The sequence below is a fragment of the Dreissena polymorpha genome, chromosome 3, assembly GCF_020536995.1.
Source record: "Dreissena polymorpha isolate Duluth1 chromosome 3, UMN_Dpol_1.0, whole genome shotgun sequence".
Lineage (NCBI taxonomy): Eukaryota > Metazoa > Mollusca > Bivalvia > Myida > Dreissenidae > Dreissena > Dreissena polymorpha.
Window position 1 is genome coordinate 27,788,982 of NC_068357.1, and position 17,613 is coordinate 27,806,594.

At 36.6% G+C, this 17,613-nt stretch overlaps 1 protein-coding gene across 6 annotated transcripts in view; it reads left to right on the forward strand.

Annotated features, from left to right (window-relative positions):
- Window positions 1-6,825: 6,825 nt before the first annotated feature.
- The window catches only part of LOC127873423 (vasodilator-stimulated phosphoprotein-like), a gene marked incomplete at its 5' end in the record, with an annotated part of 32,969 nt that continues 22,181 nt past the window's right edge, over window positions 6,826-17,613 (forward strand). For all 6 annotated transcript variants that reach the window (XM_052417277.1, XM_052417279.1, XM_052417278.1 and 3 more), the window contains 6 exon segments: window positions 6,826-6,991; window positions 9,733-9,898; window positions 11,761-11,887; window positions 14,403-14,428; window positions 15,140-15,465; window positions 17,245-17,391. In XM_052417277.1, the coding sequence (XP_052273237.1) occupies window positions 6,826-6,991; window positions 9,733-9,898; window positions 11,761-11,887; window positions 14,403-14,428; window positions 15,140-15,465; window positions 17,245-17,391 (958 nt within the window).

A 17,613-nucleotide genomic window follows, 5' to 3' on the forward strand; every position in this document is an offset into this window, starting at 1 on the left:
TCAGAAGCTGCTATGATATGATTATTTTACTGTATGAATCATACATGTCTACGTTAAACACTTGGCTCCCGGAACATTGTGAGTAATTCTTGGCAGGAAAGTCCTACTTAAAACTGATTGTTATCTCAAAGTTTTATCAAGCATTTATTAAGCTTCTGGTATGTGAGAAAGTAATCCAACATAAGCTACTGTTTTATACAGCAGAACACATTCAGCAATTTGAATTTCATGCTCAGTTGGCATTATCAGTGGTGGTAATCTTGCAATCTTACCTTATATTAAAACATGTACATCTTAGGAAGCCAAATTACTTTTTCACATACAGATTCTCTTATAACACTTTATGAGAAAGCCTATATTTATATAGAATAGAATTAGCTTAAATGACTGTGCGAAATATTTGAGAATGATTTATTAGACATGGATCATTGTTGCATAATGTTTTTTGCAAAAGTAGAATTTTAAGAACGTTCTTGAAATTTAATGAACACCTTAAAACACTAAATGTGAATTTTAAGAATGCTGGAATGTATTATGGTAACACTTTAAACAGCCCTTTGTTCCTTACTCTGTAAATTATGCCCAACATCTGCATATTATGTCCCACAATGTGTGACTACCTGACAGGTTTCATATCTCCTGGCCTGATGTTGTGTGTTCCTGTATTGTGATGATATCCATCATTCCCTAAGTGGCCAGGTGCTGCTCTGAAGGATTGATGAGAGAATCACTGGAAATAATGTAGAACTATATCTGAAACATTCTCACTTATCTCTCTTCCCACTTATCTCCCTTCCATTGATTGACATAAACAAACAAGTTTGTGCTTATTATAGACAGGCAAAGCAGCATTTCAATTCCCATCCAGACATTATGATAAAAGAGTAAATTTGAGTAAATACATACAACATAGAAGATAGTTTGACCATTTAAGGGTTATTTGCAGCTCACATTCACTATTTTTATGGACAACACTTTTATCTAAGTTGATTGCTGATGAGAAATTTTTAAGAGCAAAAGGTACATGTATATATTTTTATGGACAACACTTTTATCTAAAATGATTGCCGATTTTTAGCTCACCTGAGCGATAGCTCGGGATAAGCTATTGTGATCACTCAGCATCCGGCGTCCGTCCGTCCGTCTGTCTGTCTGTCTGTCTGTAAACAATTTGTAAACATCTTCTTCTACTAAACCATTGAGCCAATTTCAACTAAATTTCATGTGGAGCATCCCTAGGTCATGGGACAAAAGAATTGTTAAAAAAAATTTGATCACATAACCAAGATGGCCGCCATGACCATATATGGTAAAACCTTAAAAAATCTTCTTGTCAGAAACCGCTCATCAGATTTCAAAAAATTTCACAGGGATGACCTTTGAAGGCTCCCCTGAAAAAGTTGTTCAAAGAAATTTGATTCGTCAAAAAACATGGCCGTAGAGCTCGTTAACTTTGCATGTTTATTCGTTTTTGCCTATTTTGTGAAAACTTTAAAAAATCTTCCACATTTTTTGTCCGATCCTTTCCAAATTTGCACAGTGTCTTTATATCAATGAGGACACGAACCCTACAAAAAATGAGCATTATTGGTCCATGAAGTACAGAATTACCTCCCCTTGAATTGAGAAAATGGTGTTTATGCAATAAAGTCCAAATTTTTCATCCAATTCTTTCCAAACTTGTAAGGATTTAGCATGGTTCAAACAAGGGAAACAACTACGGTTTATGCATGTTCTTTTTATTACAGATTTGCCTCCCTTTAATTCATTCAAAATCTCATTTTACAGCAGAGATTCCAAATCTGACCATGTAAATGAGCCCCCATATTTACTGCCAGTGCTAGGTTACCTTTTCCCATTTGATCATTCTTAAGTATTGGTCTTGTATGCTGCTACTGCTTCTGTTACTGCTACTGCTACTGCTACTACTACTAATACTACTACTACTACTACTACTACTAACTACTACTACTACGACCTACGTACGTACAGCGACTACTACTACTACTACTACTTCTACTACTACGACCACGACGACTACTACTACTACTACTACTACTACTACTACTACTACTACTACTACTACTAACTACTACTACTACTACTTCTACTACTACTACTAGTACTACTACTACTAGTACTACTACTACTAGCACTACTACTACTACCACCACACCACCACCACCACCACCACCACCACCACCACCACCACTACTACTACTTCTACTACTACTGCCACTTACCAGAGTTCTTCCCACGGCCATTTAAGCGCCCCTTGCCGGGGCGCTTGAATTCGAAATAGAGTCCCCGGGGCGCTTGAAAATTTTCCGATCAGTGTATTTTTCAGTAAAAGAAAGTGGAGATTGTCCAAAAAATCAAGGTTTCCCTATCAGTGTATCAATATTCCCTGTTTTAAAAGAGCACTCGGTACCTACTTTCACAAGTAATCGCCATAAACACCACATGGGGTAATGGATAATCCACTGATAAGAGAATAGCATGACGCGCGTATCGTTTATTCTCGCAATACACGGTCATTTAAATGCTGACAAGGATGTATCTGGTAACTTTCCAGTCGTCAAACTGTGAAGTTCATCGTCCAATCGGTTACGCGAATGCTTATGAGGGCGGGGGTTAACTATCGACCATTATTTTTGATTGACGTCGGGCATGAAGTAAGAGTTTATCGCAGCTTTATTAGCAAGTAGTTGTACCATTTGAGTAATATAAAACCGGTCATTAGTACAGTACAGAACATTAAAGACGGTTTCGGGCATCATCATCACACCTTTTTACTGTAAACAAGTGTACCTATGACTCATAATTAATACGAGGAATTAATTGCAAGTGGTAAACAATTAATTCTTATAGCGGTTACAATTATGTGATAACAATTTATTTAATTCCAGTACATGTATATTTCAACATGTCCATTTATAAAACTGATTCACCTCGTTTTTCTGACATTTATTCGACACGTAATGCGCTTTAACAAATTTTCGTTGAATTAATTACGCACACTTGTAAATGTTTCGTCCGATAATCGATAGTTAGAAGACTGATGATGGCAACCGGCCGTGATCCTCGTGGACAACGTGAATTTCATGCATAATTCAGTCAAAACATTTATTCGACTCATAAAGTGTGTAAACAAATTATCGATGAATTAATAACGAAACGGTTAATATTTGTTGAAATCTCAAATGGGAATAATTAAATTTGTAATCCGAAACCCATTACCGTAATTCTATGTTAACGCGTTTTTAATCTGAAACACACTTCCGAATGTAAATGTTACCGCAACGTTAAATATTTTTGCTTCAAATTAGCAGTGCAAATTTATTTTGTGTCGAATCTTTTTCTCAATTAAAAAAGCGCGAAAATTATGCAGCATGTATGTACAACGTCGCGTTTATTGCATACAAATGGCGTGTATTGAGCGTTTTAACAAGCACACAACAGGTCAGGGGATTGACGCATATTCAGAGGCAATATTCATCAAATCTATAAATAATAGTCACTTAAAAAATGGCAAGGTTTGTGTTAAAGAAATAACTGAAAGCTTTTATCGTAAATATTTACCAGAAAGAGATTGATAAAAACGGAATAAACGGATTATCGGGTAATAAATAGAAACTTGAAAAATAGTAAGTATACAGTAATAAGAGTCGGGTGAAACGGATGTATTGGGGAATCGTTCGAGTCGGGATTTTACTATCTGTGCGGAAAAGTTTTAAAACAATTAAACAATATAAAAAAATATATTTTTAAATGACTGGGGGATTTTTTTTGAAGAGTCATAGCGCACCAAATGACATCTTTTGACGCTGTTTTTCCTTGAGTTATAACGCACCACAGAACGTGAATTGACACGTTAAATTTAAAAAAAAATCAACGTCGGGAGGGGACACCCCTCCCGAACCAACCCCGGGGCGCCTGAACAAATTCCTGGGGAAGGCACTGCACTACTACTACTACTTTTACCACTACTACTAACTACTACTACTACTACTACTACCACTACTACTACTACTACTACTACTACTACTACTTCTACTACTACTACTACTACTACTACTACTTCTACTACTACTACTACTTCTACTACTACTACTACTACTACTACTGCTACTATTACTACTACTACTACTACTACTACTACTACTACTACTACTACTACTACTACTACTACTACTACTACTACACCACCACCACCACCACCACCACCACCACCATTCACAGTGACAAAAAACGTATTCACACAATGGCTGCTACTACAACTTATAGCCCATATAAGGGGGCATGCATGTTTTACAAACAGCCCTTGTTTCTATGGGATTTTAACCACAACTGTTCATGTTTATCTCCGACACATATTTTTAGGTCACCTGTCATGAAGTGACACGGTGAGCTTATGTGATCGTGTGATGTCCGGCGTCCGTTGTGCCTGCCTGCGTGTGTCCGTGCGTCCATCCGTCAACAATTTGTTTGTGTAGACAGTAGAGGTCACAGTTTGCATCCAATCTTGATGAAATTTGGTCAAAATGTTTATCTTGATGAAATCCGGTTTGGGATTGTATTTGGGTCATCTGGGGTCAAAAGCAAGGTCACTAGGTCAAATAATAGAACAACCTTCTGTAGGCAATAGAGGTCACAGTTTTCATCCAATCTTTATGAAATTAGGTCAGAATGTTTATCTTGAGGAAATCTGGGTTTGGATTTTAGTTGGGTCATCTGGGGTCAAAAACTAGGTCACTAGGTCAAATAATAGAAAAACCTTGTGTAGACATTAGAGATCACAGTTTTCATCCAACCTTTATGAAATTTGGTCAGAATTCTTGATGAAATCTGGGTGGGATTGTATTTGGGTCATCTGGGGTAAAAATCTAGGTCAAATAAATAGAAAAACCTTGTGTTGACAATAGAGGTCACAGTTTTCATCCAATATTTATGAACTGTGGTCAGAATGTTTATCTTGATGAAATCTGGATTGGGATTGTATTTGGGTCATCTAGAGTCAGGAACTAGGTCACTAGGTCAAATCATAGAAAAACATTGTGTAGACAATAGAGGTTATAGTTTTCATCTGATCTTAATGAGTCAGGTGAGCGATTCAGGGCCATCATGGCCCTCTTGTTTCTTTTAATTTTTAAGAGCAAAATGTATATGTAGTTGTAGATTACAGCCAATTATGTTGCACTGTTAACTTAGGTAATGTTTTAAAGATCATGCAGCTATTGAATACTATGAAATGAGTGCAAAATTAAGAGTATAGCCTCAATAAGGTATTAAAGAAAGTTGTAGTTTTGTCCATTCTTGCTGATGACATCCTGGATTGCAATTCTTTTAATATACTTACTGAAATAGCCCACTGGGCTTCACATTCAAACTTACGAGGGAATCACTACAGGAGCAACAGTGTTGCAAATATTTTTGCGCTATAGTTTTGCCTCGTTTTTGGATATGAAGATTTTGAAAACGGCAATTATTTCAACTGAAGATATTTTTTATTTTTAGGCCCCCATGGAGGGCATATAATAATAGCACTGTCTGTCTGTCTGTCCGTCACACTTTGCGTTTAGGTTTCGAAAAATGCTCATAACTTCTATGTAGCTTCAGATGTAAATTCATATTTGGTATGCATATGTTTATGGACAAGACCTTGACCTTGAACTTAGGGTCGGCATTTAGGTTTCGAAAAATGCTTTAGGTTTCGAAAAATGCTCATAACTTCTATCAAAGCGTTTATGGGGGGGCATATGTCATCCTATGGAGACAGCTCTTGTTTTGTTATTTAAACTGTCAACATGACACACATGTATCAGCAAACTAGAAGCGCCAATACAAAAAAATTGCACCTGCTTGTATGGAAACATGAATGATAAATATTTTTCTTATGACCATTATTGGTTGACCATGTTGGTGTCTCAAATTTGTTGAGTTGGTCAGTAACTCAGTTTGAAGGTTTCAAAACAAAAATGAAGGTATTACATGTTGTCCTTTCATGTTGCTGCTTTCTTAGCATAAATTCATAACACGGCAAAATCAAACCTCGTAGCTACAAAATGCCAACTTTTCAGGAGAGAGAAAAAACCTTCTCATTTTTTTATAACGATGTTTTAGAAATTGAAATTCTGTAAAAATACCAAACAAATGAAGCTGCAAAATACGTAGACGCGTAAGTCATACTGATAAGTCATACTGACAGTCAGACATGGTAGCTACGATATTTTGTCACCACAGTTTTGTCATTTTTATGAGGTACGACAATTCGTCCTGATAGGAAACCTCGTAGTTGCAAATAAATTGTTTATAAAAATGTTTTTGTAAATTTGTCCAAACGAAACGACGTACCGATATGTGAAATGGCGTCGCTACGACTTTTCGCCGGGAAAAAAGCCAACAATCATTCTACAACATTTTGTCACGTGGCTTTTTCAAGGGCTCTGATTGGCGTAGAGCTACGAGATATAGCACAAAACACGCGCCAGACTTTATATATTCGGAAAAAAATGAAAAAAATATTTTGAAAATTTTGGAGCTACGAGGTTTGAGAACGACAGCGACGTTATATTGGTGTTGTTGTATGTGTTTCTTTAACAAGAATGTTTTCAAACACTTTTACCCAGAGAAACTCGCAGTCTGTTCAGGTTTTATGCTGTTTGCTGCTCAACAGTATCTAATGTTTGGAAATGAAGCCTTGAAAAATTAAATAAGTATGAACGGTCAAATTATATTTGATATTCTAAATGACTACAAACTGATCAAAATGCGTATCGAAGAGAGTTAAAGGGTTAAAGCTAAAATTCTCTCCTTCTGTTTCAGTGAAGTCCCAATATGCAGCTCCCGGGCAAATGTGATGACGTACGATGATGGCTCCAAGAAGTGGATCCCGTGCGGTAACGCACCTGGCCTGTCCAAGGTGCAGATCTACCAGCACACCGTCAACAACACCTTTAGAGTTGTGGGCAGGAAACTAGCAGACCATGAGGTAACTAAAAGTAAATGGGGAGGTAACTTACGTCAGCAGGGTAGGTATCTTACTTCAGCAGGGGAGTAACTTCTGCGGGGTGTTAACTGACTTTAGGAAGGGACATAACTTACTTCAGAAAAGGAGGTAACTTATTACAGCAGGGAAGGTAATTTACCTCAGCAGGGGAGATAACTTCTGCAGGGTTAGTAACCTACTTTAGCAGGTGTGGTAACTTATTTAGCAGGGGAGGTAACTTTCTTCAGCAGGAGAGGTATATTACTTCAGCAAGCGATATATCTTACTTCAGCAGGGGAGGTAAATTACTTCAAATAGGGAGATTACTTACTTCAGGAGGGGAAGTAACTTACTTCAGCAGGGGATATTATTTACTTCAGCATGGGAGGTAACTTTCTTCAGCAGAGAAGGTAACTTTCTTAAGCTGAGGAGATAACTTACTTCAGCAGGGGAGGTAACTTACTTCTTTAGGAGTGATAACTTTCTTCAGCAGAGGAGGTAACTTTCTTAAGATGAAGAGGTAAATTTCTTCAGCAGGGGAAGTAGCATACTTCATCAGAAAACGTATCTTACCTCCGTAGGGGAGGTAACTTTTTTCAGCAGGGGGGGGTAAATTACTTAAGAAGTAGAGGTAACTTACTTCAGCAGGGGTGCAATATCATTCTGCTCCTTTCAGCGGATATCATAGGTTTAAATGCCCAAAATTGCTAAACAAATAGTCCAGGACTGAAATTGATCTGATAAATAATGAAGGCTTTTGATGAAATCAGGAAGTGAAAATTTTTGTGTGCCTGTCAAAGATGTTTGAATTTGTTTAGGTTTATAATTGGTTACAGAGACTGATGTGCAGTACACTTTGTATATTCTGTTCCTTGTTAGAAACATTATTTCACAACTGGTTGAGGAAGCATTTGCACCATTAAACAAGTATATTATCTTGGTTTATTGTATACATAAAGGAAGTATATATTGTTATCAAACCTGCATGTTGTCACTGGATGTTACAAAACTTATTGAATGATTAGTCATTATCAAATAATTGACATGATTTGTTCTTCTTGCCATTGATAAAATATGCAATTTTTAAGACTATTGTAAGTTTGATATCTCTTTTGTCTGTATCTTTGTTAGTGCTCAATTGTTTGCTTGGAAAATGTAAAACAAAAAGTACATTTAGCAAAATGAAACTAAGGGGTTAAATGTGAAAATGGAGCTTGTTTGTCTAATTGGGGAAATACTGTTAAATTTGTATGAACTTTGAAATTCCTTTTAGTAATTTTGCACCTGCATTTATAACCTGGAATGGGCATTAAACTGCTTTTTCCAATTCTTATACCAGACGCACTCTCATTGAGCATCGATCAGTTTATTAAAAAAAACACAAGGATTCAGGCTCATAAAAGGACATAAGGATTCAGGCTCATAAAAGGGAGTAATGACAGCAAATATGATAACATTGTCTAATATTTTTCTGTTAAATTTAATTAATGACAATTATGACATGTACTTGGTTATAGCATACTTTTTGGCCAGGCTACCAAAGTACAGTGTACTAGAGATAGTTGCATGTCTGGGTAACATACTGTAAAAAGTTATGTTCCTTATTAAATGCATGGTCAAATCAATATAATGTCTCGTAGAATGACTTGCATCATCTCATGCAGTCTGTTGAATCATTTATTGATGCTGAGTGTTCATCTCCTCACCTTGGACAGAATCATGAGTCATTTAAAAGTGATGTCACTCGAGGAGACACTGGCTATGGGAAAGTTTTCATGGTTGTGATCGGAATCGTTAGTTTCGTTAAAAACAGCTTCAAATTTATTTGTACATGTATTCACAGGAAATGAAGACTGTTGCATAGTAAGTTTAAGTAATTTTACAGTAATTTAAGTTTGCAGCTTGTAGGCTTTCAATAAAGTTGAACTTTTACACTTATAATTTTTACTATTTTTATTAAAACATTATTTTAAAAGACATAAAAAAGTAAGGGTCACCACATTAAACTTTTGGAACGTATGACAATGAGTTATGTATTTGGCTTAGTCTACTGTCTGTTAATATAATGCTATGTTTTGATGTAAAAAATATAATAAATAATGATTGACATAATTGCAAAATTCAGGTCTCTTTATGAAACTTAAGCAAAGTTACTGGATTCTAAAGAAGTGATTTTTAGCTCGGCTGTTTTCAGAGAAAACCTGAGGTATTGTCATAGCCAGCTCGTTGTGTCCGTTGTCGTGTCGTCCGCGTCGTGCAAAAACCTTGACATTTTGTCAAGGTTTTGAACATTGGCTCTAAGATCAAAGTGCTTCAACCTTCAAATTTGAAACTTCATATGTTGCTGCATCTTGATAAGTTCTACACGCCACGCCCATTTTTGGGTCACTAGGTCAAAGGTCAAGGTCACTGTGACCTTTAAAAATAAAATAAAATTCTGACAAGCTTTCATTGATTCAAAACTGCACCCGTAGCCGAGCGTGGCACCCGTTATGAGGTGCTCTTGTTAAATTTCAATTTCAATCTGAGAAGAAGAATATTATTCAATATACATTTGTGTATTATGGTTGTAATGACATTGGTATGAAATGAAATAACCTCCATATCATTCAGTAGTTAAATGCATGCAATTCAAAATATATGCACTAATCAAACTAAATATAGATTGCTCTTATGTTAAAAAATGAAAAATTATGCATTCTTAAATTATGGCATTTATATATGCGTAATTATGTGTGTTTCAGGTGGTAATAAATTGCGCAATACTGAAGAACTTGAAGTACAACCAGGCTACGCCCACATTTCACCAGTGGAGGGACAGCAGGAGCGTCTACGGTCTCAACTTTGCCAACAAAGAGGATTCAGACACCTTCTCCAACGCAATGATGACAGCTCTGGACATTCTCAACAGTAAGGACTTTGGGGTGCATCATGGGCCTACATTTTCTTATAGAATAGAACTGATCCTCGCTCTGGGAAAACAGGGCTTAATGCATGTGTGTTACGTGTCATCCCAGATTAGATGGTGCAGTCTGCACAAGCTAATCAGAGACAACAATTTCTGCCTTAACTGGATATTAGCTTAGTAGAGACTTCCTTTAAAAAAAAGATACCTTAAAAGTGGGAAGTGTCGTCCCAAATAAGCCTGTGCAGACTTCACAGGCTTATATTGGATGACAGTTTAAGGACAGTTTTTTCCCAGAGGAGGATCAACCTGTAGCTTTATTTTGTTTATATGTTACTGCGAATTTGTCTATAACATGGGTTTGCATAAACAGTTCTTTTTTCAGTCAGCGTAACAAATACTGACAGAGAACCATTGGTCATTGGGTTTGATAACCGGCCAGGCCACAACTTGGGTGATGATTGTGTCATCAAACAATTTATATGGCCATTCATACCCTTTGTTAAATTCAATCATGACAGCTTTCCCTTACTTTCATGAGTATATGCGCTATATGAGTACTATTTAACCAGCTTTCACTGGAAAAGTACAAGTAGGTCAATTGACCGCTGTGATATGACTGAAATACTGTTGAAAAAGGCAAAAAGGGTAACCAAGGGTAACCAAGCAGTAAAAGAAAACCTTGAAATAGTGAAATACTATGAAAACTTGAACCCTTTCAACTCAAAGACAAAGTTAAAATGGCTATGTGCAACCAGCATAAAACAATTACATCATGTGAGTGAGTGAGTCACATTCTGTTAAGGTATTATGCTGTTTGCTGCTCATCAGTATCAGGGTTGGAAAGGACAGCTTTAAAACTTGACTTCAGTAGTAATGGTCTAAAATTTAATTTTATTCTCTAAGAGCCTAAACGCATGTAAAAGTGTGTACAGTAGAATTGCAATAACTCAAGCTGGCGATTTCTCGAAAACTGGCGATTACTCGAGCATTAAAGAAAGTCCTTAGCATTTTCCTTTAATGTCTATATAAAAATACCCGCGATAACTCAAACATGCGATTTTCGATAGCTCGAGGTCGTGTGCCGGTCCCTGAAAGGCATTTCACACCTAATTAACTGGCAATTATTCGAGGACGCTTTCTCGTCTGGTCGGTGCTAAAAATATTCGAGTTGTGAAAACAGCTCAATCAAGCAGACAAAAGACGCTCGATTAGGTGTGAAGGTAGTTGCAGTTTGAGAAACACTGCAAATTGTCATCCTTTGAGAAGCAGATCAAAGCTACACAGTTTTAATGGTAATTAAATAATTACGAGCAATAGATAATTATCGCGAAACGTCTTCCGCCATCAGTTCCGGGAAGCTAATCGGTTGCGACAATCTTCAATCCTTGACTTTGCGCAACACAAGTCTGACTAATGTACATAAAATGCAAAGTGTGTAGTGATTATGTTGTTTTTAGTGTGTGTTTTTTTCATGCGCATGTACGTACCTTATGTGCTTTTTTTAAATAGTTATGATACATGTACAGTGAATATTAATGAGATATTTTTGATTATATATATGTTTTGTGTGTATGTTGAAATAATTAAATGAATTTACGATCATCTTAATTGTTTTATTTATTATACTGTAACCTTAAGCGATTTTTACAAAGCCTTTTCTTTCTCTAGCACCGTCTTAAATGTAAATAAAGCGTTTGCGGTCAGAATTTAGCATTATCAACCGAGACAGTGAAAACAAATAATACCATGGATTACTCGAAACCTGCGATTACTCGAGCATCGATGTCGGTCCCGTGCGTCCTCGAGTTATCGCAGTTTAACTGTATTTGAGTGGTGAAAGGTTATGGGCTCTTTCTTGTGGCAGATCAAAGCAGACCGACGTCTGGCCCTCCCCAACCACCAATGAATGCGCCACCACCTAGCTACCAACAGATGAGTTACACACAACAGACAAATGGACCGCCAGCATTCAATGATCAAGTTGAAATAAGGTTTGCCTAGAAATACTTGTATAAATATAACAATGCAATTGAAATTAAGTATAACTCAACAATATATAGTAAGTTCCCTTAAAAAATATTTAATTGAAGGTGTACTTAAGGAGATTGATATACCGTGGTCTTTATAGATACACAGGGTTCGACACTAAGGCACGTCTGACAGACATTGTCTAGTAAGATCGGTGGTCAGGCTAGTAAAACTGCGGGCTAGCTTGTCCGACTGGTCGTACTTAAAAAAATCTATACTGATTCATAGAACTAGAACTAACTGCTGTAAAAACCTTTTTTCTTAATGTGTAAAATTACTCTCGTATCTGTTATTCACATCAGAACAAAACTAGTGTATATAAATAAACGCAGAGCATTCACATGATTCATCGCTATTTTTAGACGCGAAGGAGGGCTTCCCGCAGAAATTGCTTTTTTCCATCGGTCAAGTTGTCATAAATATTAATGATTTTCTGCAGTGTCATAAAACTTTACAGCATGTTTTTACCACTTCTATCGAAAATCGGTATCATCAATGTAAACATTTTGGTGTAGCAGACGAGAGAATGTAATTTAAAGAATGGCTTTGTTCAAGTTCGGATTTTCGTGCGACAAATCAGTTAATAAAGAAGAATCCGACGGTAAAACTGACAGGAAACGTAAATATTAAGAAAAACGAAAACGTCAATTTTATCCTAAATGGAAAATAAATTTCCCATGGCTATAACTTGACGAAGAAAAGCAAAAACTGTTTACTCTATGCATCAAAATACTTTTCTGGTGTTCCCTGATTATTTACTGATAAATCCCGATTAAACAGTTACATGACACAATTGTGTTTATTTGCTATGTCATTTATGGTCTAGTAGACATCAGATTCGGGCTAGTACATTTTAAGAGAAGCTGGTCCGATGGTCTTGCTGTAAAAAAAGTTAAAGTTGGACCCTGATACAGAAAGTATAGTATTGCTACTTAGTCAACAACTGAGGGCTTGCTGTGGGAAAATGGGGCTTAATTCATGTGCATGTACATAAAAGTGTCATCTTAGATGAACCTGTGCATTTCTCAATAAGAAGAGACTTCCTTTGGATTTTTTATAAGAACAGGCTTCATTTAAACGAAAAATATCACAAAAGTGGAAACTAAAGTTCTTGATAAGTCTTCACTGCTGTACACACACGCATTAAAACTGCTAACAGTGTTTATTTTCCTTCTTTGGACGGGTCCGGTAAACGGACCCGTTCCCAACCTGCGGACCTGTTCCCAAAATGAACTGGACCCGTCCCAATTTCCAGGATTTTTTTTTTTAATCCTCAATTGGGAATTTTTGAGTCTCATTTGGGGAAAAATATAGCCTTTTTTTTCATTGGGAATGGGGCTGGATACGAGCACCGATTTTTAACGAAAAAAACTCTTAAGAACTTTCATGTACAGTTGAATGCGGTAAGAGGGTTTATTGTGTTGTTTTCTTTATGCTTGATTGTTGATTTAATTTACAATAAAGAGAATTGAATCAGCAGGATTCATAATGCACATCTTGTATTCAGCAATTTAAAAGGGTAAAATTATGCAACTAATTTATAACACCATCTGTGTTCCGATAGCATGATATAGTTTGTGCAAGACTGGACTGTAAATAAAAGTTTATGTTGCTTTCCTGTGTCATTTAAAGGTGACAAAAGTCAAACAAAGTCATTAAAATACCATTCTTCAATTGAAACAATTCACAACTTGATTTTTCCAAATTGAAAGATTTCGCGACTCGTTTTTTTCCCAATTTGGTGATTTCACGACGCAAAAAATTCCCAATGGCATGGGTACCAGACCTGTTCCCAATTGGGTGAAAAAAATCACTGGCTAAAAAAAAAATTCCGCAGCAATTGTTATTTAAGATTCAAGGGAAGCTACTCTGGTATGAGCTATGGTTTGCTAGGCGCTTGCGGTTAATAAGCATCTCGGTGATCGCGACTTTCTTAAAATCTTTCCGTCTGCACGACCAAAAGTGTTCATCAATCATAGACAAATTTCTGAAGAGGACAAAAGTGCACTGCCAACTGGGCCAAGGAATTAAAAGATAAAATGAAAAAAAAAAATGAAGAATTGAGAATGAGATTACATGACGGAAAATTTTAAAAGGTTGCATTTAGCCTTGTAAATGGCAACTGAAATTCAAGCTTGTTTTTAACAATTTTGAGTTTCAAGTCAAATTGCTGAATATTGAATGCGTGTTCATGCCTATAATTATTGAGATAACTGTTTTGTTCCAAAGATTATGCTTTTTTAAGTAGCCAACATATAATGCACACTTTTAAGCACTATGGAACAAGAAATGTATTGTTTTAAATAAAATTATAAAAAATCCCAAATTGCGAGTAAGTTTTCATTTTGCAAGTGAAAAAAAAATCAACTTGCAAAAAATGCAAGTGCCTTTATAGGTTCAATTCGGTCCCTGTGTAATGAAATGAATTCTGTCATTTATTGTAAGGGATCATTCTAAATAAAAGCTTGTGTGTTTCAGACCACCAAGACAGCCATCTGGAGGAGGTATGTAAAGAATGAATGAAATTATCTGCACGTAAATTAACTCTATATTTGTATGCTCTGCATTGAGTGTTCAAAGGTGGTGATCCCAGTTTTGATCATTGTATGTTTACTTTACTGAAAACGATTTTGTATCAAATACCATATATGACTTTAATGTTCGAGAGTGCTTTGTGTTAAAAGGAATACATAATTTTGTTTTATTAACGGTATGCTGAGACCAACCTGGTATAGTTACACGTGATATATGCAAGAGGGATCCCCATTTAGTGTACTTTTATCCATTTATTACAAGCACTTTAATACCCCCTTATTGCAATTTAAAAAGTTGGTGCTGGTCAAACATGGTCTACTTCAAGAATTACTCCCATTGTTTGCTTTATTATGGTAACATAACATTGCCATTTAAAACAAATTTAAGATTTATGGAAATTACTTATGCTACAAAATTAGCTAAGAACACAGTGTAATGAACCTCCATTGGTGTAGTATCGGAAATGAATCTGGATTGAGAAATACTGATGTTAGGTTTAATGTCTTTTTTGCCTATTGTACTTAAGTCTCAAACTATTAAAGCACTTGGAATAATTTTTGTCAAGATCTTTAGTTCATGAATCTGTTTACCCATGAAATCAACAAAAATAAATGTCCAAGGAATGCTTATGATTTTACAATAATATATGTTCTTTTATTATAAACTGCATGTGATTTCAGCTCCAGCAATTTACCAGACATATCAGGAGCCACCAGCGCCAGTATCAGCCCCCGTGGCACCTCCAGTGTCAACAATTCCCACCCCTCCCGTTGTCCTTGCAGCGCCACCATTCTCGGGGCCACCATTACCACCGGCAGGGGGCCCACCGCCCGCACCTCCCCCGCCCCCCGCGGGCGGACCTCCTTTACCTCCAGCAGGCAGAGGTCCCCCTGCCCCTCCCCCGCCCCCTGCACCTCCCAGCATCGGGGGTATGGGTGGAGGTGGGGGTCTGGCGGCGGCCCTAGCGGAAAAGGCCAATAGGCTGAAAAAAGTCAGCACTGAACCAGTAAGTGCTCAAACTGTTTTATGACATAAATTCATAATTGTTCATGTCCATTCTTAGCTCACCTGAGCTTAACATGTAAGAATGATCACATTTTGTCTGATGGGGGTCGTCAAAAAATGATTCCAGTCAGTTTATAACATGACTGCCAGAGGGTGTTGAAGTTTATCTGGTGTGACTTTATTTAAACATTGTGGACAAGTATTAAATCACCTCTTTACCCATTCATCATCTTACTAGCTCAGATGGTGTTTATCTATGATCATAGATTTCTCCTGAGTATAAATCTTTTTCAAAACCGGTAAAATACTTGACGGCCATGAGGTAATGCAGTTTTCTTGGTATGACATGATAGTATGTACACCTGTCTTTTATTTCGTGAATTAAAAATGGTCAACAAACCAAAATCATTCCTTTTTGCCTTATGATCACATTCAAATATTTTCCGACCCTCATAATATCTGTGAATATTTTTGTAGGCCTAAGCAGTTTTAGGGGTGTTATTTTACAAGATGCACTTATAAATCTTTCTCCCTCATAAGCAAAGTGAATATTGCTGTATACAACCAGACATTCCCAAAAGTATTTGAAGTCCATAGGACATTCCTTCCTTTGGACTTAAAAAACGTGCAGGACCGGACTGGGATTTATAGGACCAAAAAATCACGTCACCAACCCAAATTTATTGACTTAATGATAATTGGAAAAATGGAATGGAAAATAACACAGCACTGAACAATGTACACTAACAAATCACAACACACACTCACAGTTTTCTAAAGAAACATATTTAAACCTAAAATTAGTTAAAAACAGTTTAATTTCTCAATTGTAATTAAATAATTGTATTCTGGTGTGTAAATTGCTGTTAAACAAATGTTTTGAGATACTGGTAATTAAGTGTGATAGTGACAGAAGAATGTAAATAAATTATTTTTACACAAAAAACACACATTTATACTTGTTAGGAATAAATGAAGTTCATGTACATTTACCTTAAACAACATAACACATGTGGGATATCAATTACATAATTTAACATAATAAGTTTTAAAAACACAAAGCAATTATTGGTATTTAAAAAATTTCAATTACAAATATTTTCCGGTCGCGAAATTATATGACAAATCAGAATTTAACTACAAATGTCAACCGACTGGCCACTAAAATATATAAATCAGTGAAAAAGCAATTTTAAGAGTAAATTTGATCAGGAACAAACTGTTAATAACCCAATAACAACGATCTGAGTTGCACCGTTTAACCGTAAAAACTATTGGCACAACTCACAAAGGAAAGGTTTGGTGCGCATGTTTAGTAACATTTCTTGAATGTTAACAAAAATACAATGTACTTTTTACTGCTCATATTTCATTTTAGCTCTCTTTTTATTTTCAGGTTTTAATTATATGAAATAAAGAAACTTTTGCTATTTAATAATTTGGACATTAGGACGGGCAGCATAGCATTTTCAATCGTACTTATCTTAAAAACGTCAGTCAGGTCCGACGGTCCGGCACTTTTGGGAATGTCTATGTAACCAGCATTAATCAAAACAGCCTGCTAGTAACTCGCTGTCTGTTAAGATTTAATGGTGTTAGCTGCTCATCAGTACTAGGGGGTTTGTAATGAAGGCTTTAATACTTGAATTTAGTAAGAAAGCTTGTAGTTAGATTTCATTTGATTTTCTAAGGGACAACGGGCATGTCAAAATGTGTTTCTGAGTGGTAAAGGATAGTCAGCACATTTTTGCAATCAATCAAATGTTGCATGATTTTCCAGGCAGCCCCATCTGACAGTGCTGCCTCAGGTCGACCCCCTGCTGGGGGTGGTGTGGCGAATGCAGGGAGGAGTGTTGGGGGCGGCGGACCAGTAGATCACATGGCCGAACTGGCAAAGAAGCTTCAGCGGAGGAAGAATATAGAAAATGTGAGTGAGGTGAAGTACAGTCCATTATAGCATGGGCATTAAGAATTAGCCCCGCTCTGTGGAAACTGGGCTAAGCACATGTGCATACAGTGTATTTGGGCTTAGATTTCCTTTAACCCTTTCCCCATCAGAAGCAAAGTGAAAATGGCTTTTGCAACCAGCATAAAACCAGAACAGCCTGCGGGTATTTCGCAGTCAGTTCAGCTTTTTTGCCGTTTTCTG